The sequence below is a fragment of the Haematobia irritans genome, chromosome 2 (genome assembly GCF_050003625.1).
Source record: "Haematobia irritans isolate KBUSLIRL chromosome 2, ASM5000362v1, whole genome shotgun sequence".
Classification (NCBI taxonomy): Eukaryota; Metazoa; Arthropoda; class Insecta; order Diptera; family Muscidae; genus Haematobia; species Haematobia irritans.
The window spans coordinates 25,945,763-25,973,518 of record NC_134398.1 but is presented as its reverse complement, the minus strand read 5'-3'; the positions used below and the strand labels follow the sequence as shown (position 1 = coordinate 25,973,518).

Here is a 27,756-nt window from a genome sequence, read left to right as displayed (position 1 = left end):
ACAAATTAGATCTTATTCTAGTATACTTTCTTTAGAATCCATAAATACTCTCAGCACATAGCGCCTTGTGCCAGATATGTTCGCAGGTCTTTTGCTGTGGGCATAGTAAAACCCCATAATGTATCCAAAAATTTTACTTAACTCTGTTTGTATTCCACCCTACATGTATTTACCTTCATTTATACCCAAGGAAGCTAGTTACTCTAGAAAGTGGTAGAAAAAAATGGATTTTAGTTCATGTTCATATGCCGATGCAGTTAAACGTTTTTATACCTCCAAACATTAAAGTGGAAAACCTAAAATCAAAAAAGAAAAAACAAGTAAAAACAAACAAAAAATAACTAAAACGAAAAATAATAACCGTTTATAATTTGTCCAGATAAATATATAAAAACTAGAACATCCAAAACAACAACCGCTATAAAAAAACTTCAACAACTACAAAACAGACATAGCACGCAAATAAATAAAATAAATAAAATTTTTGTAGTACCAAACATAAAACACAACTGGAATATTTATCTACTCTGCCGAAAGAGGGGGGTTTATATATATATAGAAAACCTCAAGGGACAAGGGAGGTAAGTAGTGATATGTGGTTTGGTGTTGTCATTCGAAATCTTTTGAAATATATTAATAAATCTAGCTGATATAAATTCTCTAGAACTGTCATAAGATTTCATAGGGCTTTCATTATTTTTAGTTGTTGTGGTTATGAGTTTCATTCTTTCTTTTTGAAAATTTTAAAGAAAATCTAAAAATAAAATTAAATAATGACAAAAAATAGTTTACGAAAATCTACAATTTACTAAATGAATAAAGGACTTTAGTTGCATTTACAGAAATCGTAAAGCAACTCGCCTGCCTCTTGACCACAAATATTACGATAACACGACCTTGAAATTTGAGTGTGGAAGGCAAACCCTATTTAGAAAAACTTTGAGGAATTTCGTTAATCAGTTTAACGTATGGCTACACATTATGCACCTAACTAACTAACCTATACCCATATATTTGGATTTCAAAAAATTCTGATTATACGATATTGTTAAGAACAAAGAAATGTGTAAAATCCAATATAGTCGTTAATTGGGTCGGCCTTTGACTGTGAGTAAGACTTTTTTGTATAATTTTAAAATTCTTTATTTAGAGACGCAAATCTATATTACCTCCTCAAGTAATCGACTTGTGCCCAATATTTTTTTTAATTTCCTAATAGTTTTTAAAGTCAGTTTCAAGAAGAATAGGAAATTCGGGTTTAATGCCAGAAGGCAAATATGGTGGTTGCGGAACGATACTAGATGAAGGTTTTGCGTAAAATTTACGATAAGTAATGATACACTGAAAAAAAATATTGACCTAACATGAAAGATTATACACAACCTAAATTTTAATATACGCAATTTACACAACATTTAAGATGTTTTTTTTGAAAATTTTATATCTATCTGAATTTTTGTCAAAAAATTTTTCTATAAAAAATTTTCTCAAAATTTTATTTCTATACAAAACTTTGTCAAAATTTTATTTCTATAGAAAATTTTGTTAAAATTTTATTTCTATAGCAAATTTTGTCAAAATTTTATTTCTATAGAAAATTTTGTTAGAATTTTTTTCTATGGGAAATATTATCAAAATTTTATTTTTATAAAAAATTTTGTCAAAATTTTATTTTTATAGAAAATTTTGTCAAAATTTTATTTTTATAGAAAATTTTGTCAAAATTTTAACTCTATAGAACATTTTGTTAGAATTATTTTCTATGGGAAATTTTATCAAAATTTTATTTTTATAGAAAATTTTGTCAAAATTTTATTTCTATAGAAAATTTTGTCAAAATCTTATTTCTATAGAACATTTTATCAAAATTTTATTTCTATAGAAAATTTTGTTAAAATTTTATTTCTATAGAAAATTTTGTCAAAATTTTATTTCTATAGAAAATTTAGTCAAAATTTTATTTCTATAGAAAATTTTATCAAAATTTTATTTCTATACAAAATTTTGTCGAAATTTTATTTCTATAGAAAATTTTGTCAAAAATTTATTTCTATAGAATATTTTTTCAAAATTTTATTTCTATAGAACATTTTGTCGACATTTTATTTCTATAGAAAATTTTGTCAAAAATTTATTTCTATAGAAAATTTTGTGAAAATTTTATTTCTATAGAAAATTTTGTCAAAATTTTATTTCTATAGAAAATTTTGTTAAAATTTTATTTCTATAGCAAATTTTGTCAAAATTTTATGTCTATAGAAGATTTTGACAAAATTTTATTTCTATAGAAAATTTTGTTAAAATTTTTTTCTATGGGAAATTTTATCAAATTTTTTTTTATAGAAAATTTTGTCAAAATTTTATTTTTATAGAAAATTTTGTCAAAATTTTATTTCTATAGAAAATTTTGTTAAAATTTTTTTTCTATAGAAATTTTATTTCTACATAAAATTTTGTCAAACTTTTATTTCTATAGTAACTTTTGTCAAAATTGTATTTCTATAGTAACTTTTGTCAAAAATTTATTTCTATAGAAAATTTTGTCAAAATTGTATTTTTATAGAAAATTTTGTCAAAATTTTATTTCTATAGTAACTTTTGTCAATATTTTATTTCTATAGAAAATTTTGTCAAAAATTTATTTCTATAGAAAACTTTGTCAAAATTTTATTTCTATAGTAATTTTTGTCAAAATTGTATTTCTATAGTAACTTTTGTCAAAAATTTATTTCCATAGAAAATATTGTCAAAAATTTATTTCTATAGAAAACTTTGACAAAATTTTATTTCTATAGTAACTTTAGTCAAAATTGTATTTCTATAGAAAATTTTATCAAAAATTTGTTTCTATAGAAAATTTTGTCAAAATTTTATTTCTATAGAAAACTTTGTCAAAATTGTATTTCTATAGTAACTTTTGTCAAAATTGTATTTCTATAGTAACTTTCGTCAAAATTTTTTTTCTATAGTAATTTTTGTCAAAATTGTATTTCTATAGAAAATTTTGTCAAAAATTTATTTCTGTAGAAAATTTTGTAAAAATGTTATTTCTATAGAAAATGTTGTCAAAATTTTATTTCTATAGAAAACTTTGTCAAAATTTTATATCTATAGTAACTTGTGTCAATATTTTATTTCTATAGAAAATTTTGTCAAAAATTTATTTCTATAGGAAATTTTGACAAAAATGTATTTCTATAGAAAACTTTGTCAAAATTTTATTTCTATAGTAACTATTGTCAAAATTGTATTTCTATAGTAACTTTTGTGAAAAATTTATTTCTATAGAAAATTTTGTCAACATTTTATTTCTATAGAAAATTTTGTCAAAAATTTATTTCTATAGAAAATTTTGTCAAAATTTTATTTCTATAGCAAATTTTGTCAAAATTTTATTTCTTTAGAAAATTTTATCAACATTTTATTTCTTTAGAAAATTTTGTCAAAATATTATTTCTATAGAAAATTTTGTCAAAATTTTATTTCTATAGAAAACTTTGTCAACATTTTATTTCTATAGTAACGTTTGTCAAAATTGTATTTCTATAGAAAATTTTGTCAAAATTTTATTTCATGTACGTTTGTTGTTTTTGTTTTTTGACCTTTTTGTTTATTACCTTCTGTTTTCTTTTTGTAAATTCAAGCTCGAGGTCAGAGTTTTATTTTCTGTTTTATTTTTATACTTCGATACCACAGTGTGGTAACAGCAACAGAAATGAGAGGACATCACCAGTGACATAGGTTTTAATTGTATTTATTTATTTTATTCCCGTCGATGATTTCCGAAGGAGATCGAAATATCGAAGTATAAAAATAAAACAGAAAATAAAACTCTGACCTCGAGCTTGAATTTAAAAAAAGAAAACAGAAGGTAAAATTTTATTTCTATAGTAACTTTTGTCAAAATTTTATTTCTACAATAACTTTTGTCAAAATTGTATTTCTATAGTAACTTTTGTCAAAAATTTATTTCTATAGAAAATTTTGTCAAAATTTTATTTCTACAGAAAATTTTATCAAAATTTTATTTCTATAGAAAATTTTGTCAAAATTTGATTTCTATAGAACATTTTGACAAGATTTTATTTCTATAGAATTTTTTTTTCAAAACTTTATTTCTATAGAACATTTTTTCAAAATTTTATTTCTATAGAAAATTTTTTCAAGATTTTATTTCTATAGAAAATTTTGTCAAGATTTTATTTCTATAGAAAATTTTGTAAAAATTTTATTTTAATAGAAAATTTTGTCAAAATTTTGTTTCCATACAAAATTTTTTCAAAATTGTATCTCTATAGAAAATTTTGTCTATAGAAATGTTTTTTTTTTTAAATTTCATTTCTATAAAAAATTTTGTCAAAATTGTATTTCTATAGAAAATTTTGTCAAAAATTTATATCTAGAGAAAATTTGTGGAGTAACCCCTAGTTGGAGAGGAATATTTTGCAAAAATCTACCTAAACATTAAGACTTCTAGAAATCTACCAAAAAGTACAAAATCTACCATGTGCGTGATCGTGGTGCGAAAAACCAAGATTTGTTGGCCTATAATTACGTTGAAATAGGTGTTATTTATATAAGCTCCCACATATATCATTGGCCCGATTTACACTCATATGACCACAGAGGCCAGTTGGTAGAAGTTTTTAAAAATCTTGTCCAAATCGGCTCAGATTTATATACTACTCTCAGTAGTTGACACTCATTTTTTCCACATTTGGGAGGTGTCCGGCTATGAGAGTTTAATTTTGTTTGTTAATAGCAAGGCATCTTAAAACTTCTTAACATCATCTTCTAAATTGTAAGTTAGTCCATGCGGGATATATAGTAGACAAAATAAAGGTCGATTAAATACGTATATGTTCAGTTCTTGACCGGTATATATAGGGAAGAAATAATTACGAACGGATATGAACTTTAGTGCGGTAATTATTGAGCCCGAATTTAAATATGGGGGTCGCTTTATATGGTGGCTATATACAATTATGAACACGAGTCTACCAAAAGTGGCAGATTTTATACTAATTTGTAGATTGGTAGAATTCTTGATGTTTTGGAAGATTTTGCAAAATATTCCTCTCCAACTATGAAATGCTTCATATATTTTCTATAGAAACAACATTTTGACAAAACTTTCTACAGAAATAAAATTCTGACAAAATTTTCTATAGAAATAAAATTTGACTAAATTTTCTATAGAAATAAAATTTTGTATAGAAATTATATTTTGACAAAATTTCGTAAAGACATAAAATGATGACAAAATTTCCTAAAGAAATTAAATTTTGATAAAATTTTCTATAGAAATATAAAATTTTAAAAAAATGTTCTATGGCAATAAAATTTTGACAAAATTTTCTATGGCAATACAATTTAGGCAGATTATTTTTGGCTCTAGTGGCAATCGTGTTCGTGTGTTTGGGGATCGGTTTATATGGAAGTTATATATAATATAGATCGATACGGACCACTTTTGTCATGGTTGTTAACGGTCATACAGTACGTTAGGTTAGGTGTCAGGCTCACTTAGACTATTATTGTGATACCACATTGGTGAACTTCTCTCTTATCACTGAGTGCTGCCCGATTCCATGTTAAGCTCAATGACAAGGTACCTCCTTTTTATAACCGAGTCCGAACGGCGTTCCACATTACAGTGAAACCATTTAGAGAAGCTGTGAAACCCTTAGAAATGTCACCAGCATTACTGAGGTGGGATAATCCATAGCTGAAAGTCTGTTTGCTGTTCGGTCGAAGCAGGAATCGAACCCACGACCTTGTGTATGCAAGGCGGGCATGCTGACCATTGCACCACGGTGGCTCCCGGCCATACACTAGCGAAATGTAACAAATTTCAACCGGATCGGATGAATTTTGCTCCTCCAAGAGGCTCCGGAGGTCAAATATGGGAATCGGTTTATATAAGTGCTATATATAATTATGGACCGATATGGACCAATTTTTGCATGGTTATTAGAGACCATATAATAACACCACATACCAAATTTCAACCGGATCGGATGAAATTTGCTTCTCTTTGAGGCTCCGCAATGCAAATCTGGGGATCGGTTTATATGGGGGCTATATATAATTATGGACCGATGAGGGCCAATTTTTGCATGGTTGTTAGAGAGCATATACCAATATCATGTACCAAATTTCAGCCGGATCGGATGAAATTTGCTTCTCTTAGAGGCTATGCAACCCAAATCTGGGGATCGGTTTATATGGGGGCTATATATAATTATGGACCGATGTGAACCAATTTTTGCATGGTTGTTAGAGAGCATATACCAACATCGTGTACCAAATTTCAGCGGGATCGGATGAAATTTGCTTCTCTTTGAGGCTCCGCAAGCCAAATCTGGGGATCGGTTTATACGGGGGCTATATATAATTATAGACCGATGTGGACCAATTTTTGCATGATTGTTGGAGAGCATATACCAACATCATGTACCAAATTTCAGCGGGATCGAATGAAATTTGCTTCTCTTTGAGGCTCCGCAAGCCAAATCTGGGGATCGGTTTATACGGGGGCTATATATAATTATAGACCGATGTGGACCAATTTTTGCATGATTGTTAGAGAGCATATACCAACATCATGTACCAAATTTCAGCGGGATCGGATGAAATTTGCTTCTCTTTGAGGCTCCGCAAGCCAAATCTGGGGATCGGTTTATACGGGGGCTATATATAATTATTAGTCGATAGCTTGTTTCGTTCGGAAATTACCGTGACAGCAGACAGACGGACGGACGGACATGCTTAGATCGACTCAGAGTTTCACTACGACCCAGAATATATGTACTTTATGGGGTCTTAGAGCAATATTTCGATGTGTTACAAACGGAATGACAACGTACCCCCATCCTATGGTGGAGGGTATAATTAATTGAAAGTCAATTAAAAAATTAGTTAATCAAATTAAAAATTTAATTCATAAAATTACTTTTGGTGATTGAATTTTATTTCAATTAAAAAATTTTTATTATCAATTAAATTTTTCATTGAATATTTTGTAAAACTCAATGAAGATTTTAATTGGAAAAATTTTCGTAAGATGTTTTTCTGTATAATGTATAGCGTGAGTTACAAAAATTATCTGTCCGTGCTTGTGCTTACGGACATGCATAACTTAATGAAAATAAATTCTTTGAGAGAAAACGATTTTTCCCATAACAACCTCCAAAAGTTGATCAAAAATTTCAAAATGAGATTTTTTTTTAAGTTTGATAAGTTTTTGGTAAAAATTTTTGGAAAATTTGGTACATCATTTTCAACTAGTGTGGAAACCATGATCATTTAATGAAACAGTTTTGGTGTACTATAGGCTTTCTAGAATTTCTCCTAAATTTTTTTAACATTTGTTTTGACTGATTAGTACAAAAAAACAAAAGTTAAGAATGACAGGTGTAGAAAATGCAACAAAGAAAGAATATTTATTGAAGCATAATCTTATCGATTAACAAAAACACCGTTTATCAACAATACCTACCTACAACAAAGAATAAATCTTGTGATGGATAGAAAAAAATACTACACTCAAAGTAATAAATTGATATCGAAAACGATATTGTAAATAATTTTACAAATTTATTTTCTAAGGTCGGGTTCGTAAGAAATCGTATGGTTGGCAGATGTTTTGAGAACCACTCTGTATCATCAGTATAGCCAGTATTTTAGTGAGTTGAGATCTTGGGGGTTTCAGAATTTTATTTTGGGCGCAGATTTGACAGTGTTTTGAGATCCACACTGTGCCTGTCAATTTTGAGTATTTCCCCGAAACAGGGAATATTTTTGTGTAGATGGGGATGAGAACCACTCTGTGTCATCAGTATAGCCAGTATTTTAGTGAGTTGAGATCTTGGGGGTTTCAGAATTTTATTTTGGGCGCAGATTTGACAGTGTTTTGAGATCCACACTGTGCCTGTCAATTTTGAGTATTTATCTCAAACCGGGAATATTTTTGTGTAGATGGGGATGAGAACCACTCTGTGTCGTCAGTGTAGCCAGTATTTTAGTGAGTTGAGATCTTGGGGGTTTCAGAATTTTATTTTGGGCGCAGATCTGACAGTGTTTTGAGATCCACACTGTGCCTGTCAATTTTGAGGATTTTCCCCAAACCGGGAATATTTTTGTGTGAATGATATTTTTGAGTTGGGGCTTTAGGGGGTTAATGGGAAAATTAGCCATTTTTATTCCATTAAGTAAAATTTCTATGCAAAATAATAAAATATGCATTACATTTAGTTAAATATAATATCACTGGATGGAAACATATATTAATTTAGAAATTTTGTATAAACATACATATGTTTAGAAGCGTCAGAAAGAGCGAGAGAGAATAGACGGATAACGAAAGACTTCAACAGTGAAAGAATCAAATGAGAACAAATGGTTCTCTACATGGGACACATTTTGTTGTGGATAATTGTGCTGGCATTCATTTTGTTTTCATTTAAAAAAACATATAAAACATATAATTTTTACAACCAAAAATATGAAAAACATTTTCATTTTCGTGTATGGTAAAGTCGTAAAAAATCGCTCAAAGACAGGCCTCTTATATCACCATTTAAAAACGAAGCTTTTCATTTGATATATTGCGGTTTATTTTCATAATGCAAATGAAATTAAGTTACACCAAAAAAATAAAAATATAAACAATTTATATTTTTTTCCATACACAGAAAAAAATAACACCAAAATATTTCCAATTAAAAAGTTAATTGAAGTTGAAAATTTTTTCAATTAATAAATTAATTGATACAATTAACTTTTTAATCATGATAGAAACATTAAGTTAATTAAGTCAATGATTGAAAATTTTCAAATTTTCAATTAAAAAATTAATTGATACAATTAACTTTTTAATCAAATTCGGAAGACTAATTCGGTTAAGAAAAGTACTGATTTTTTTTTTTTTAATTTTTAATTAAAAATGTATTTCAAACAATCATTTGTTAATCCAAATAAAAACTCTAAGCCAATTCAGAAAGTAATTAAAAATAGTTACCCTTTTTAATTAATAAATTAATTGAGTTTTGGAATCAACATCAATTAAATTTTTAATTGGATCAATTAAAAAATTAATTGAATTTGCTGAAAAAATCAATTAATTTTTTAGTCAAGCATTTTTTCTATGCCCAATTAAAACTGTGATTGATACTATCATTTTCGTGATTGAAGACATTTCAATTAAAAAATTAATTGGATCAATTAATTTGGTGATTGAATCAGAAAAATAATTTTTTGTGTGTATCTACTTCATTTAGGCAAATATATATTAAATTATTATTTGAAGATATTTAATTTTTCTATCTTATAGATGAGCGGAATAGTGTTTATAGATAAATAATATACCGTATATCTAATTGCCCAAACATTATGACAAACAATTTGGTCATTTTATTTACTTCCATAATTTTTATATTTGCCATTTGTCTCTCTCTCTCTCTCTCTTTCATTCTCTTGCCCGTAGATACTTTACAAAGCCTTTATTGTAATTTTAATAATTAAGATTTTGCTATAAAAACTTAAAATTGAGTTTTTTTGTTTAATGGACTTTTGATATATTAAGTTTGTTGATTTTTCGTTATTTTTGTCCATTTGCTCCAAAGATAAGACAATAAATTGGAATTGATTAGAAATATTCTGCGACAATGACTAAGGCTTTGACTTTAGATAAGCATTTGTTTGTTTTCGAATTCGTTTATCGTAAATTTATTTCAGTTAGTAGAAGTATTTAAAGTAATTAGACCTAAGCGGAAAAACGAACATTTATATTTTATATATATTTTTTAAATGTAAGAAAAGTGACAAAAGTTTATAAAATTAAAACAAAATAAAAACGAGAATATATTTGTAACTATATGTGAAAGAAAATTACAGTGAATTGAAATTCAAATCTCCAATGAAAATAAATTAAATTATTTACATTTAAATTTGTGTGGACCTGCCATTGGAAATTATTTACAATTCTTCAATAACAAATTGGAATATAGTTTTTTTTCTCATAAGAACACTTTCACAAACTCTTTTTCTAACAAAAGCAAACTTTATTAATCTGAAACTAAAGTTTTCGCAATGAACACTAATTTTGTCAAAATTTCCTTTCTATAGGAAATTTTGTCAAAATTCTATTTCCATAGAAATTTTTGTCAAAATTTCAATTCTGTAGGAAATTTTGTCAAATTCTCATTTCTATAGGAAATGTTGTCAAATTCTCATTTCTATAGAAAATTTTGTTAAAATTGCATTTCCATAGTAAATTTTGTCAAAATTTCATTTCTATAGAAAGTTCTGTCAAAAATTTTTTTCTTTAGGAGATTTTGTAAAAATTTCATTTCTATAGGAAATTATGCCAAAATTTTATTTTCATAAGAAATTATGTCAAAATTTCATTTCTAAAGGAAATTTTGTGAAAATTTAATTTCTATAGGGAATTTTGTCAAAATTTCCTTTCTATAGGAAATTTTGTCAAATTTTCATTTCTATAGGAAATTTTGTCAAAATTTCATTTCTATAGGAAATTTTGTAAAAATTTCATTTCTATAGGAAATTTTATAAAAATTTCATTTTTATAGGAAATTCCATTTCTATGTGAAATTTTGTCAAAATTTCATGTCTATAGGATATTTTGTCAAAATTTCGTTGTTATAGGAAATTTTGTGAAAATTTAATTTCAATACGAAACTTTGTTTTCATAGTAATTTCGTTAAAATTTCGTTTTTATAGGAAATTGTATTTCCATAGAAATTTTTGTTAAAACTTCATTTATATATGAAATTTTGTCAAAATTTCATTTCTATAGGAAATTTTGTGAAAATTTCATTTCTATCGGAAATTTTGTCAAATTTTCATTTCTATAGGAAATTTTGTCAAATTTTCATTTCTATAGGAAATTTTGTTAAAATTGCATTTCCATAGGAAATTTTGTCAAAATTTCATTTCTATAGAAAGTTCTGTCAAAAATTTTTTTTCTTTAGGAAATTTTGTAAAAATTTCATTTCTATAGGAAATTATGCCAAAATTTTATTTCCATAAGAAATTATGTCAACATTTCATTTCTAAAGGAAAATTTGTGAAAATTTAATTTCTATAGGAAATTTTGTCAAAATTTCCCTTCTATAGGAAATTTTGTCAAATTTTCATTTCTATAAGAAATTTTGTAAAAATTTCATTTCTATAGGAAATTTTGTCAAAATTTCATTTTTATAGGAAATTTCATTTCTATATGAAAGTTGTGAAAATTTAATTTCAATACGAAACTTTGTTTTCATAGGAATTTCGTCAAAATTTCGTTTTTATAGGAAATTGTATTTCCATAGAAATTTTTGTTAAAACTTCATTTATATATGAAATTTTGTCAAAATTTCATTTCTATAGGAAATTTTGTCAAAATTTCATTTCTATAGGAAATTTTGTCAAATTTTTATACCCTCCACCATAGGATGGGGGGTATATTAACTTTGTCATTCCGTTTGTAACACATCGAAATATTGCTCTAAGACCCCATAAAGCATATATATTCTGGGTCGTGGTGAAATTCAGAGTCGATCTGAGCATGTCCGTCCGTCCGTCCGTCCGTCTGTTGAAATCACGCTAACTTCCGAAACAAGCTATCGACTTGAAACTTGACACAAGTAGTTGTTATTGATGTAGGTCGGTATTGGGATTGCAAATGGGCCATATCGGTCCACTTTTACGTATAGCCCCCATATAAACCGACCCCCAGATTTGGCTTGCGGAGCCTCAAAGAGAAGCAAATTTCATCCGATCCCCCTGAAATTTGGTACATGGTGTTAGTATATGGTCTCTAACAACCATGCAAAAATTGGTCCACATCGGTCCATAATTATATATAGCCCCCATATAAACCGATCCCCCGATTTGGCTAGCGAGGCCTCTAAGAGAAGCAAATTTCATCCGATCCGGCTGAAATTCGATACATGGTGTTAGTATATGGTCTCTAACAACCATACACAAATTGGTCCACATCGGTCCATAATTATATATAGCCCCCATATAAACCGATCCCCCGATTTGGCTTGCGAGGCCTCTAAGAGAAGCAAATTTCATCCGATACGGCTGAAATTTGGTACATGGTGTTAGTATATGGCTTCTAACAACCATGCAAAAATTGGTCCACATCGGTACATAATTATATATAGCCCCCATATAAACCGATCTCCCGATTTGGCTTGCGAGGCCTCTAAGAAAAGCAAATTTGATCCGATCCGGCTGAAATTTGGTACATGGTGATATTATATGGTCTCTAACAACCATGCAAAAATTGGTCCACATCGGTCCATAATTATATATAGCCCCCATATAAACCGATCACCAGATTTGACCTCCGGAGCCTCTTGGAAGGCCAAAATTCATTTGATTCAGTTTAAATTTGGTACGTGGTGTTAATATATGGCCTCAAACTCCCATGCAAAAATTGGTCGAAATCGGGCCATAATTATATATAGGCCCCATATAAAATGATCCCCAGATTTGACCTCCAGAGCCCCTTGGAAGAGCAAAATTCTTCCCATTCGGTTGAAATTTGGTACGTGATGTTAGTATATGGTATCCAACAACCATGCAGGAATTGGTTTCTATCAGCCCATAATTATATATAGCTCCCATATAAACCGATAAAAAGGACCTCCGGTGCCTTTTGGAGAAGCAAATATTTAACAACCATGCCAAAAGTGGTCCATATCAGTCCATAATCATATATAGCCCCGTATAAACCGATCCAGAGATTTGGTTTTGGAGTCTCTTGGAGGAGCAAATTTCATCCGAGTGAGTTGAAATTTGGTACATTGTGCTAGTATATGGTCGGTAACATATTTCATATTTCAATTCTGGCCCTCTACGTACCGTGCAAAAAGTCCATATCGATTCGTAATTATTTGTAAACTTAACTATACATAACTTTTTTGTCTAATATATACCACGTATGGACTAACTCACAATTTAGAAAACGATGTTAAGAAGTTTTAAGATACCATAACCCAAGTATTTCGATTGTGGATGACAGTTTTTCGTAGAAGTCTCTAAGCAATCCATGGTGGAGGGTACATAAGATTCGGCCTGGCCGAACTTACGGCCGTATATACTTGTTATTTCTATAGGAAATTTTGTCAAATTTTCATTTCTATAGGAAATTTTGTTAAAATTGCATTTCCATAGGAAATTTTGTCAAAATGTCATTTCTATAGGAAGTGCTGTCAAAATTTTATTTCTTTAGGAAATATTGTAAAAATTTCATTTCTATAGGAAATTATGTCAATATTTCATTTCCAGAAGAAATTTTGTCAAAATTTCATTTCTAAAGGAAATTTTTTCAAAATTTCATTTCTAAAGGAAATTTTGTCAAAATTTCGCTATTATAGGAAATTTTGTGAAAATTTAATTTCTATAGGCATTAAATTTCCTTTCTATAGGAAATTTTGTCAAAATTTCATTTCTATAGTAAATTTTGTAAAAACTTCATTTCTATGTGAAATTTTGTCAAAATTTCATTTCTATGTGAAATTTGGTCAAAATTTCGTTTTTATAGGAAATTTTGTGAAAATTTAATTTCTATACGAAATTTTGTTTTTATAGGAATTTTCATTTCTATAGGCAATTTTGTCAAAATTTCGTTTTTATAGGAAATTTTGTGAAAATTTAATTTCTATACGAAATTTTGCTTTTATAGGAATTTTTGTCAAAATTTCGTTTTTATAGGAAATTTTGTCAAAATTTAATTTCTATAGGAAATTTTGTCAAAATTTCGTTTTTATAGGAAATTCAATTTCGTTTTTATAGGAAATTTTGTCAAAATTTAATTTATATAGGAAATTTTGTCAAAATTTAATTTATGTAGGAAAATTTGTCAAAATTTAATTTATTTAGGAAATTTTGTCAAAATTTCATGTCTATACTCAATTTTGTCAAAAATTCGTTTTTATAGGAAATTATGTGAAAATTTAATTTCTATACGAAATTTTGTTTTTATAGGAATTTTTGTCAAAATTTCGTTTTTATAGGAAATTTTGTTAAATTTCGTTTTTATTGGAAATTTTGTCGCAATTTCGTTTTTATAGGAAATTTTTTCAAAATTTAATTTATATAGGAAATTTTGTCAAAATTTAATTTATGTAGGAAATTTTGTCAAAATTTAATTTATTTAGGAAATTTTGTCAAAATTTAATTTCTATAGGAAATTTTGTCAAAATTTCCTTTCTATAGGAAATTTTGTCAAAATTTCATGTCTATAGGAAATTTTGTAAAAATTTAATTTCTATAGGAAATTTTGTAAAAATTTCATTTATATGTGAAATTTTGTCAAAATTTCATGTCTATAGGAAATTTTGTCAAAATTTCGTTATTATAGAAAATTTTATCAAAATTTCATTTTTATAGGAAATTTAGTGAAAATTTAATTTCTATACGAAATTTTGTTTTTATAGGAAATTTTGTCAAAATTTCGTTTTTATAGGAAATTTTGTCACAATTTCATTTCTAAAGGAAATTTTGTCAAAATATCGTTTTTATAAGAAATTTTGTCAAAATATCGTTTTTATGGGAAATTTTGTGAAAATTTAATTTCTAAAGAAAATTTTGTCAAATTTTCATTTCTATAGGAAATTTTGTCAAAATATCATTTCTATAGGAAATTTGAAAAAATTTCATTGAAAATTTTGTCAAAATTTCCTTTCTATAGGAAATTTTGTCAAAATTTTCATTTCTATAGGAAATTTTGTCAAAATATCATTTCTATAGGAAATTTGAAAAAATTTCATTGGAAATTTTGTAAAAATTTAATTTCTATACAAAATTTTGTTTTTATAGGAATTTTTGTCAAAATATCGTTTTTATAGGAAATTTTGTCAAAATTTCGTTTTTATAGGATTTTTTTTCAAAATTTAACTTATATAGGAAATTTTGTAAAAATTTAATTTATGTATTAAATTTTGTCAAAATTTCGTTTTTATAGGAAATTTTTTCAAAATATAATTTATATTGGAAATTTTTTCAAAATTTAATTTATGTAGTAAATTTTGTCAAAATTTAATTTATGTAGGAAATTTCGTCAAATTGTAATTTCTATAGGAAATTCTGTCAAAATTTCATTTCTATAAGAAATTTTGTCTAAATTTCTTTTCTGTAGGAAAATTTGTCAAAATTTCATTTCAAAATCTTGTCAAAATCTTGTGCCTGCACGGAACTTTGTTAGAATTCCATATCTGTATGTAGGAAACTTTCTCAAAATTGCATATCTACACACTTGTAGAAAAATGTATTATTAAAATTTAGCCAATGAAATCAATTCGTGAATTTTAATGATTTTTTTATGTATGGGAAATTTTTATTTCATTTCTTTAAACTGAATTTTCATATATTTTTTTAGTATTTCTTTCTGGTTTTGTTTTGTTTTTGTTTTTTTTTTTTTTTTGTAACATAAACATGTACTAAATTATCATTTATCCCTGTATTTTCAGATCATTTTCTTTCATCTGATATTAATCAACCTTCAGTATTAAGTTGTAAGACAGAAATTCCCACAAAATGTCATTGCTGACGGGTAGTGCAAATTGTATAAAATATGTCCTGTTTGCATTTAATTTAGTTTTTATGGTAAGTATTTTTTAAGTATTTTTTTAAACAACAACAAAAATGTATTAAGCAGTCCTTTTTTGTTGTGCTCTCTCATTCTAAAGATAAGGGAAACATATATTTCCAGAAAACAATGAATCAATGATTAATAATACGGTACCGACCAATGGTCAAAATGTATAAAAATCCAAAAGTTTTAGCAATTCATTTGTCATTCTTAAAGTGTTATTTACCAATGAACACCCTGAACTCTATTTATTATCGATATGATGAATAGTTTTTTTTCTAATGGGGGAAATACCTAAAAGGATTGAACATCAAAGAAATAAAATTGTATACTATCTAAGGCCACTAAAGGGTAGTTTTTTTTTTTTTCACTCAATCTGAAGTTTTGTACATTTTCTTAGTATACAATAAAGAAATCCTAATCTTCTTTCAAGGAAAATTCTCGAATTAAAATTCGAAAATCGTTATATTTGCAAACAAATTTCATTTAAATTGAGCCAACGAAACGAAGATAATATAACGATCTAATTTCATTACGCCAATGAAAATGTTCCTAAATAGTGTGAAATTTCTTGTTTCAAATCAAAAATTCGTTACAAGAATTAATAATTTTATTATATTTAGGAAATTGTTACGTTAGCTCAATTTTAATGACAAACTTCGTTAACATAATGAATCTTTTTCTACACATAAAAAAAAATCATTAAAATTGAGCCAAAGATTTTTTTCATGAATATAACAAAATTTTTCCATTATAACAATGAAAATGTTCATTCAAAATTTTAAGTGAAATTACAATATATGAATCACATCAATAATAAAAATTTTCATTGGCTCGATTTTAATGAGAACTTTCTTTAATATTACGAAGCTTAAAAGTAACCCGAAATGCCTAAAATTTTCAAGGTATATAAGAGGTTATCCAGTTGATAAAAAAGGTGCCTCATTTTAGTTTGCCATTCCATAGGAAGACATCAGTAGTCTGTCTTTTCGTCTGTTATAATCACTGAAAAATGGTGCAGCGCTAATATTGGCACATACTCCTTTGTTGTCTGCATATAGGGGAAGTTCATTGAACATTGATCGAAAGTTTGATATGACGATCTCCTTGAGATTTTCATAAGATTAACAATATCGGTACCGATGGGAGCCACCGTGGTGCAATGGTTAGCATGCCCGCCTTGCATACACAAGGTCGTGGGTTCGGTTCCTGCTTCGACCGAACACCAAAAAATTTTTCAGCGGTGGATTATCCCACCTGAGTAATGCTGGTGACATTTCTGAGGGTTTCAAAGCTTTTCTAAGTGGTTTCACTGCAATGTTGAACGCCGTTCGGACTCGGCTATAAAAAGGAGGTCCCTTGTCTTTGAGCTTAACATGGAATCGGGCAGCACTCAGTGATAATAGAGAAGTTCACCAATGTGGTATCACAATGAAATGAATAGTCTAAGTGAGCCTGATATATCGGGCTCCCACCTAACCATCGGTACCGATTTGGAAGGCCCATAAAGGAAATTTTGTCATTTATACCAATAGCCGATAGCCGATTTTATTTCGTAAATATTTAGCCGTCATTTTTATTGAAATCGCTTGGAATTTGATGTTTTTTTCAGATTTCAATCTTTCATTTCTAAAGACATTTGGTTAAAATTTTATTTCATTTCTTTATGAAGTTTTATCAAAATGAATTCATATATGAACATTTCGCAAAACTTAGTTTTGTTGAACATTTTGTCAAATTTCATTGCTGAGGAAATTTTGTCAAAATTTAATTTCTAAGGGAAATTTTGTCAGAATTTCATTTCTAATGGAAATTTTGTCAAAATTTTGATTTCTAAAGGACATTTTGACAAAATGTCACTTCCATTGGGAAATTTTGTCAAAATTGCATTTCCATTTAAATTTTCAATTCCGTAGAAAATTTTCTCAAAATGAACTTATATAGGAAAATTTTATCAAAATTTTATCTCTAAAGGAAATTTTGTCAAAATTTCATTTCTAATGGAAATTTTGTCAAAATTTTGATTTCTAAAGGACATTTTGACAAAATGTCACTTCCATTGGGAAATTTTGTCAAAATTGCATTTCCATAGATAAAATCGTCAAAATATCCTTTCCATAGAAAATATTGTCAAAATTTAATTTCCTTATGAAATTTGTCAAAATTTCATTTCTTTAGAAACTTTATCAAAATTTCTAAAATAAATTTTGTCAAAAATTTAATTTCTAAAAGTAACTTTGTTAAAATTTAATTTCTATAGAAAATTTTCTCAAAATAAACTTATTTCATTTCTGTATGAAATTTTGTCAAAATGTCACTTCTGTTGGGAAATTTTGTCAAAATTTCCATTCTATAGCAAATATTGTCGAAATTTAATTTAATTTCGAACTTTGTCAAAATATCATTTCTATAGAAACTTTATAGAAATTTCATTTCTATAGAAACTTGATCAAAATTGTATTTCTATAGAAAATTTTGTCAAAATTTTATTTCTAAAGGGAATTTTGTTAAAATTTCATTTCTGTAGAAAATTTTCTCAAAATGAACTTATATTGAAAATTTTTCACTAAATTTCATCTCTAAAGGAAATTTTGTCAAAATTTTGATTTCTAAAAGAAATTTTGTTAAAATTTCATTTCTAAGGGAAATTTTGACAAAAAGTCACTTCTATTGGCAAATTTTATCAAAATTGCATTTCAATAGATAAAATCATCAAAATATCCTTTCAATAGAAAATTATTGTCAAAATTTAATTTTCTTAGGAAATTTGTCAAAATTTCATTTCTTTAGAAACTTTATCAAAATTTCTAAAAGAAATTTTGTCAAAAATTTAATTTCTAAAAGTAATTTTGTTAAAATTTAATTTCTATAGAAAATTTTCTCAAAATAAACTTATTTCATTTCTGTATGAAATTTTGTCAAAATGTCACTTCTGTTGGGAAATTTTGTTAAAATTTCCATTCTATAGAAAATATTGTCGAAATTTAATCATTTCTATAGAAACTTTATTGAAATTTCATTTCTATAGAAACTTGATCAAAATTTTATTTATAAAGAAAATTTTGTCAAAATTTTATTTCTAAAGGGAATTATGTTAAAATTTCATTTCTATAGAAAATTTTCTCAAAATGAAAATTTTCTCTAAATTTCATCTCTAAAGGAAATTTTGTCAAAATTTCATTTCTAATGGAAATTTTGTCAAAATTTTGATTTCTAAAGGACATTTTGTTAAAATTTAATTCCTAAGGGAAATTTAGACAAAATTTCATTTCTAAAGGAACTTTTGTTAAAATTTCATTTCTGTAGAAATTTTTCTCAAAATGAACTTATATAAGAAAATTTTCTCAAAATTTCATCTCTAAAGAAACTTTTGTCAAAATTTTGATTTCTAACCGAAATTTTATTAAGAAATGAAATTCATTTCTATGGCAAATTTTGACAAAATTGCACTTCCGTTGGCAAATTTTGTAAAAATTGCATTTCTATAGATAAAATCGTCAAAATATCCTTTCCATACAAAATATTGTCAACATTTAATTTCCTTAGGATATTTGTCAAAATTTAATTTCTTTAGAAACTTTATCAAAATTTCTAAAAGAAATTTTGTCAAAATTTCACTTCTAAAGGTAATTTTGTTACAATTTAATTTCTATATAAAATTTTCTCAAAATAAACTTATTTCATTTCTATATGAAATTTTGTCAAAATGCCACTTCTGTTGGGAAATTTTGTCAAAATTTCCATTCTATAGAAAATATTGTCGAAATTTAATTTAATTTCCAACTTTGTCAAAATATCATTTCTATAGAAACTTTATAGAAATTTCATTTCTATAGAAACTTGATCAAAATTTCATTTCTATAGAAAATTTTGTCAAAATTTTATTTCTAAAGGGAATTTTGTTAAAATTTCATTTCTGTAGAAAATTTTCTCAAAATGAACTTATATGGGAAAATTTTCTCTAAATTTCCTCTCTACAGCAAATTTTGTCAAAATTTTGATTTCTAAAAGAAATTTTGTTATAACTTCATTTCTAAGGGAAATTTTGACAAAAAGTCACTTCTATTGGTAAATTTTGTCAAAATTGCATTTCCATAGATAAAATCGTCAAAATATTCTTTCCATAGAATATATCTTCAAAATTTAATTTTCTTAGGAAATTTGTCAAAATTTCATTTTTTTTAGAAACTATCAAATTTTCTAAAACAAATTTTTTCAAAATTTCACTTCTAAAGGAAATTTTGTTTAAATTTGATTTCTATTGACAATTTCATCAAAATCAACTTATGCAATTCAGTATGAAATTTTATCAAAATTTCATTTCTAAAGGAAATTTTGTCAAAATTTCCTTTCCATAGAAAATATTGTCAAAATTTCATTTCTATAGAAACTTTATAAAAATTTACTTTCTATAGAAACTTTATTAAAATTTTATTTCTATAGAAAATTTTGTCAACATTTGATCTCTATGGAAAATTTTGTCAAAATTTCATTTCTATACAAAATTTTGTCAAAATATCATTTCTATACAAAATTTTGTCAGAATGTTATTTCTATGGAAAATTTGATAAAAATTTCATTTCTATGGGAAACTTTTCAAAAATGTAATTTTTATAGAAAATGTTATCAAAATTCAAGCCCTATAGAAAATTTTGTCAAAATTTCATTTCTATAGTGACGGCGACCGGACATATCGCCCAAAATGAGTTTAGGGCATTATGAACTTCCTTTTGAGGGGAGGGGGGTTTAATCGCCCAATTTTATTTTGCGCTTTATGTTCTCCCTTATCGCGGTCATATGCCACGAACAATAGGCGGATTCTAATAAGTACACCCTGAAGCCACTGTCATATTCTAAGATTTTTAATTCCAAAGAATATTTATTATAGCCTCCACCGTAGGATGGGGGTATACTAACTTTTCCATTCTATTTGTAACACATCGAAATATGAACTCAGACCCATAAAGTATATATATTCTGAAAATTCTAAGTCGATCTAACGAAGTCCGTCTGTTGAAGTCACACTAACTTACGAACGAAACAAGCTATCGATTTGAACCTTGGTACAAGTACTTGTTATAGATGTAGGTCAGCTGGTATTGCAAATGGCTCATATCGGTATAGCTCCCATATAAACCGATTCCCAGGTTTGAACCCTGGAACCTCTTGGAGGAATACAATTTTTCCGAAACCGTTGAAAATCGTTAATCTAATTACTACGCGAAAATTGGTTCATAATTATTTATACACTCCCCTATATAAACCGATCAAGAAATGAAGAGGCTTATATACACCCTTACAAAAAACCGCTTCTGTAACATATACTCCCAAACATATTTTGCTTCAAGCATATACATTTTTGGGTATTGCCCAAACATTTATATGTTTGATCTCTTCCAATATATAATATGTTTGAAAGCATATTGGTCTAAACAATATATGTTTGGGTAGTCTAAGTTCCAAACATTTTGTATTTTTGCATCCAAATTCAATAATGTTGTCTTCCAAAAAACAATATGTTATTATGTGAACATATAATATGTTTGGAAGCATTTTGCACCCAAAAATATTATATGCTTAAAAAAAATTCTCCCAAACAATATTGTGCTCAAAATTTTATTTATTTATTTATATATTTACAATCATAATGAATTATGAAAATAAACAGGTAATATAGGTGCTAACAACATAGGTTTTCGACCTGAATGCTCAAAATTTTGTTTCTGCCTAATTGTATATTCCCCCACATCTTTCTCACTTCCACGAGATTTTTTAGTTCTTAGCACTTTTTTCTGTGATACAACATTGTAGAAGAAATTATTCAATTTTATTTTTTTTTTTTGTTTTTTAATTTTACCTTTTGCCGGACGGAGATTCGAACAGCGGACTACACAGTTTGTAAGGATCAAAGAAGTAGCAGATCAATTGCCCAAGGAAAAATAAAATGTTAATTTTGTAATAACAAGCAACAACCACCAACTTAATTCAATATCGCTCCCTGTTAAATAGCGCTCCAAGCTACTAAACACATATATGTTTATAGGCTATTTCTAAATTAATATATGTTTGCATCCAAGCATATTATATTTACAAACATTTTATGTCCCAAACATAATATGTTCTAACATATTAACATATATGTCCCAAACATGTTATGCTAGTTTATGAACATTATATGCTTGCACTCAAAAATATTGTGTTTAAAAATTTGTGTTCCAAACATATAATGTTTATAGCCAAACATATGTAAAACAGTCTTTTTCATCCGTGTATGTATTCTGATTTTTTATCTAACATAGACTTCATATGGACTAACCTAAAATTTAGAAGTCAATAGACAATCCATGGGAGGGTACATAAGATTCGATCTAGAAGAACTTTCGGCGGTATATTTTGTTATTTTATGACATTTATCGATACTTTTCGAAAATAAGATATTACAAGACAAATCCTATTTATAAAAACTCTCAAAGTATTTATAAAAATAGGATTTTCGCTTCGAGCCATTCAATGAAAGATTGTCATGTTCTTATAAATAATTAAAAAATTTATTCCAGTTTATGTATGTTAACGTGAACTGACATTTTTCAGTAGAAGACAAGATAAAGACCTATCTTGTTAGGCTTAACCCATCAAAAAACTCAAACATCATTGAAACTCTTCAAAATAACAAAGGCCCGTGTCATATAAACACCATAATAAATATCGATTATAGTCAGAAATGTGTCATAAATATGTTAACGGTTTCGTCACAAATTTTATTTATTTTGGAAATATTTTATGTTATAAATACAACATAAAATATTTTTTTCATTATACACCATGGAAAGATAATTTATGTATATTCTAGACCTCTATCATATTTTCATATGGGTTTCCATTAACTTCTAGGCAATTTTTTGTTCTTTGTTTTTTATTATTTATTTATTTATTATTATTTTTTTTAACAACATTTTTTGAGTTTCTTATTTATCATTATTATTCTTCATAATCAATATTATTAAATATATATGTATTTCTCGAATGTGTAGCTATTTAAATTATAATTTTTCCATTTATTCTTTCTAGCTAACAGGCATAATTTTGATTGCTGTGGGTGTTGGTGTCGCTGCCGTATATACGGAATATGAAGCTTTCCTCGTGTCGAAATTCTTTTCGATCCCAACATTTTTGATTGTCATTGGCTCATTTGTCATTGTCATTTCTTTCTTTGGATGTTGGGGTGCTTTGAAGGAAAACTATTGCCTCATCTTGACCTTCTCCGTATTGTTGGGTTTGATTTTCATTTTGGAATTGGCTGCTGGCATTAGTGGTTATGTATTGCGCTCCGATGCTGAAAGTTTAATTAAGGGCACGCTAACGGATTCCATGAAACAATACAATCAAACGCATTCAAATGATGTTACTATTCTATGGGATTATGTTCAAAGAACAGTGAGTATAAATAAATACTTCAAAATATAATTTTAAATTTTTTAATTCATTTCTATATGTATTATTTTTTTTTTTGTAAAAATTTCATTTCTATAGGAAATATTGTCAAAATTTCAGTTCTATAGGAAATCTTGTCAAAGTTTCATTTCTATAGGAAATGTTATCACAATTTTATTTCTATAGGTAATTTTGTCAAAAATTTATTTCTATAGGAAATTTTGTCAAAATTTCATTTCTATAGATAATTTTGTCAAAATTTCATTTCTATTGATAATTTTGTCAAAATTTAATTTCTATAGGAAATTTTGGGAAAATTTTACTTTCATAGGAAATTTTGTGAAAATTCCATTTCGATAAATAATTTTGTCAAAATTTTATTTCTATAGGGAATCTTGGCAAAATTTAACTTAAATATGAATTTTTGGCAAATTTAATTTCTATAGGAAATTGTGTCAAAATTTCGTTTCTATTGAAAATATTGCCAAAAATTTATTTCTATAGGAAATTTTGTCAAAATTTCATTTCTATAGGGAATTTTGTCAAAATTTCATTTCTATGGGAAATTTTGTCACAATTTCATTACTATAGGAAATTTTGTTAAAATTTCATTTCTATAGGACATTTTGGGAAAATTTAATTTCTATAGGAAATTTTGTTAAAATTTCACTTCTATAGGGAATTTTGTTAATATTCCATTTCTATATGAAGTTTCGACAAAATTTCATTTCTATGGAAAGTTTCGACAAAATTTCGTTTCATTGTTGTTGTTAACTTTTGGGTTTAGTGATCTGCCTGAATTTATTCTGATAATTGATTGATAGCTTTGCTGCAAGTAGAGCATGCTGATGAGGTATTTGGTAATTCCGAAACGTGCGTCCATCCAATCATCTTGCAGTCTATAGGGCTTTGGAAAATAAATTGGACAAACATGCTTTTCCTCTGTTGGTTAAGCTACACTTGTAGTTTAGTCAATGCATGGTTTTAAGCTGAAATCAAAAAGAACAACAATGAATAAAGAAAAAAAAAACCAACAATAACAAAACAAAACGAATGAAAAATTTCATTTCTATAGAAAATGTTGTCAAAATTTGATTTCTATAGGAAATTTTGTCAAAATTTCAGTTCTATAGGAAATTATGCCAAAATGTTCATTTCAATCGGAAATTTTGTCCAGGCTTCATTTATATTGGGAATTTTGTCAAAATTTCATTTCTATAGAAAATTTCGACAAAATTTCATTTCTATAGAAAATGTTGTCAAAATTTGATTTCTATAGGAAATTTTGCCAATGCTCCATTGCTATAGAAAATGTTATCAAACTTTCATTTCTATAGGAAATTTTGTCAAAATTTAATTTCTATAGGAAATTTTGTCAAAATTTTCGTTGCTATAGGAAATTTTGTCAAAATTTTCATTTCAATGGGAAATTTTGTCCAGGCTTCATTTATATTGGTAATTTTGCCAAAATTTGATTTCTATAGGAAATTTTGTCAAAATTTCATTTCTATAGAAAATGTTGTCAAAATTTCATTTCTATAGGACATTTTGTCAAAATATCAGTTCTGTAGGGAATTTTGTCAAAATTTCATTTCTATAGGCAATTTTGTCAAAATTTCATTTCTATAGGAAATTTTGTCAAAATTTCATTTCTATAGGAAATTTTGTCAAAATTTCATTTCCATAGGAAATTTTATCAAAAATTTGTTTCTATAGGAAATTTTTTCAAAATTTCATTTCTATAAGAAATTTTGTCAAAATTTCATTTCTATGGGAAATGGGGAAAAAATGCATTTCTATAGGAAATTTTGTTAAAATTTCATTTCTATAGTGAAATTTTGTTAAAATTTAATTTCTATAGGAATTTTTTTCAAAATTTCATTTCTGTAGGAAATTTTGTCAAAATTTCATTTCTATAAAAAATTTTATAAAATTTTATTTCTATAGGAGATTTTGTAAAAATTACATTTCAATGAGAAATTTTGTCCAAATGTCATTTCTAAGGGAAATTTTGTCAAAATTTTATTTCTATAGGAAATTTTGTCAAAATTTCATTTCTGTAGGAAATTTTGTTAATATTCCATTTCTATAGAAAATTTCGACAAAATTTCATTTCATTGTTGTTGTTTTTGATTTCAGCTTAAAACCATGCATTGAATAAACTAGAAGTGTAGCTTAACCAACAAAGGAAAAAAATGTTTGTCAAAATAAATCCAGCCAACTGCACTCAAATCTATGATTTGACGGTGGCAAAGGAAAAGAGATATGTTTGTACGAATTTATTTCGGCATAAGCCGACTATCGTGTAAATCTTTTTTCGAAAGGTTCAAGTGTGGTTCACTTTTGGGTTTAGTGATGTACCTGAATTTATTCTGATAATTGGTTGATAGATTTGCTGCAAGTAGAGGATGCTGCTGAGAAATTTGGTAATTCCGAAACGTGCGTCCATCCAACCATCTTGCAATCTATAGGGCTTTGGCCAAATAAATTTGACAACATGCTTTTCCTCTGTTTGTTAAGCTACACTTGTAGTTTAGTCAATGCATGGTTTAAGCTGAAATCAAAAACAACAACAATGATTAAAGAAAAAAACAATAACAAAACAAAACGAATGAAAAATTTCATTTCTATAGCAAATGTTGTAAAAATTTGATTTCTATAGGAAATTTTGTCAAAATTTCATTTCTATAGGAAATTTTGCTAAAATTTCATTTCGATAGGAAATTTTGTCAAAATTTCAGTTCTTTAGGATATTTTGTCAAAATTTCATTTCTCCAGAGAATTTTGTCAAAATTTCATTTCTATTGGGAATTTTGTCAAAATTTCATTTCTATAGGGAATTTTGTCAAAATTTCATTTCTATAGAAAATTTTGTCAAAATAGTATTTCTCTAGAGAATTTTTTCAAAATTTTACTTCTATAGGGAATTTTGTCAAAATTTCATTTCTATAGGAAATTTTGTCAAAATTTCATTTCTAGGGGAAATGGGGAAAAAATACATTTCTATAGGAAATTTTGTTAAAATTTCATTTCTATAGTGAAATTTTGTTAAAATTTAATTTCTACAGGATTTTTTTTTTCAAAATTTCATTTCTGTAGGAAATTTTGTCAAAATTTCATTTCTATAAAAAATTTTGTAAAATTTTATTTCTATAGTAGATTTTGTAAAAATTACATTTCAATGAGAAATTTTGTCCAAATATCATTTCTAAGGGAAATTTTGTCAAAATTTTATTTCTATAGGATATTTTGGCAAAATTTAATTTCTATAGGAAATTTTGCCACAATTTCATTTCTATAGGAAATTGTGTTAAAATTTCGTTTCTATAGAAAATTTTGTCAAAATTTTCATTTCTATGGGAAATTTTGTCCAGGCTTCATTTTTATTGGTAATTTTGTCAAAATTTCATTTCGACAAAATTTCATTTCTATAGGAAATTTTATCAAAAATTTATTTCTATAGATAATTTTGTCAAAATTTCATTTCTATAGGAAATTTTGTCAAAATTTCATTTCTATAAGAAATTTTGTAAAAATTTCATTTCTATAGGGAATTTTATCAAAATTTTATTGCTATAGGAAATTTTGTCTAAATTTCATTTCTAAAGGGAATTTTGTCAAAATTTCATTTCAAAATTTTTGTCAAAAAAGTTTCTTAATTTGTTTTTATTATATATATACTTACAAACTCCCTTTTATCTATTTCTCCAGTTCGAATGTTGCGGTGTTGAAAGCTATACGGATTGGAATAAAACTCTTGCTGATCAATTGCCTTTGTCTTGTTGTCGTTTGCCCGTTGGCCAAGTTGGACAATTCACTTGTACCATTAATAATGAGGATCCAAATCGCTATAGCCAAGGCTGTTTAAGTGAATTCTCCAATTATATTGCTGCCCATGCCGTTAGTTTGGGTGCAGCTGGTATTGTCATTGCCATTCTACAAGTAAGCTTGAAAAATGTTAAGTTTTGATTAAGAAGATTTTTAATCGATTTTGGTTTTTTTTCTTTTTACAGTTCTTTGGTGTTCTCTTTGCCTGTTACATAGCCCGTGAAATAAAGATACGAAATGGAGTCACAGGATTCATGGGCTAAATTTTTGTTCTTACTGAAAAGTATTATAAAATAATTAATGTAGTTATATAACTTTTTCATTAATAATTCGAGAAATGTGCTTAAATTATACTATATATAATTTATTGACAAAACAAAGTACACCTGAAATATTTGCAATAATTAATTACAAAATAAAGATGTGGAATATTTCCTTATGTTTTTTTATTAATTATTTTGATTTTTATTTTTTTTTAACCATCCGTCAATACTCAATAATAACTACTTATGTCATGTTTCAAGTCGATATCTTGTATCTATAAAAGTTAGCGTCCGACGGACGGACATTACAAGTTCGACCGAGAATTCCACTACGACCAAGAATATACTCGTACATTGGAAAAACTATTGTCGTGAGGCCAACTATTTCATGTCCATAAAATACGAATGGGAATTTTGCTTAGCATGGAAGAAGCCTTTCTCTGATATAAAGTTTTTTTCCTTGCCCAAAAGTCGATATACTTTTCAATAAAGTCGCTTTGTCCTTATAAATAAGTGATTCGACCTAAAAATGTGTATCATGAAATGAATGAAATTTTTTGGACTAAAGTCTTTGATAGCATATGAAGAAAACAAGCTGAAAAAACGAAAAATTAAAATTTG

General features: G+C 26.7%; 1 protein-coding gene across 2 annotated transcripts; it reads left to right on the top strand.

The window, feature by feature from the left end:
* Positions 1-236: 236 nt before the first annotated feature.
* Positions 237-27,325, top strand: Tsp29Fa (Tetraspanin 29Fa). 2 transcript variants are annotated; one of them, XM_075293581.1, is made up of 5 exons: positions 237-581; positions 15,492-15,627; positions 22,682-23,047; positions 26,756-26,986; positions 27,058-27,325. In XM_075293581.1, exons 2-5 carry the CDS (start codon positions 15,559-15,561, stop codon positions 27,133-27,135), a joined length of 744 nt encoding a protein of 247 aa, XP_075149696.1. In that variant the 5' UTR covers positions 237-581; positions 15,492-15,558; the 3' UTR covers positions 27,136-27,325. The 2 variants fall into 2 exon arrangements, with proteins under 2 accessions (XP_075149696.1, XP_075149697.1); XM_075293582.1 differs by lacking the exon at positions 237-581 and adding an exon at positions 9,680-9,812.
* Positions 27,326-27,756: the final 431 nt, after the last annotated feature.

Bases quoted from the DNA above. Each gene is read 5' to 3' on its own strand.
- Tsp29Fa (XM_075293581.1), top strand. From the start codon at position 15,559: ATGTCATTGCTGACGGGTAGTGCAAATTGTATAAAATATGTCCTGTTT. The intron at 15,628-22,681 runs GTAAGTATTTTT...TATTCTTTCTAG, and splicing joins CATTTAATTTAGTTTTTATG to CTAACAGGCATAATTTTGAT. The intron at 23,048-26,755 runs GTGAGTATAAAT...CTATTTCTCCAG, and splicing joins GGGATTATGTTCAAAGAACA to TTCGAATGTTGCGGTGTTGA.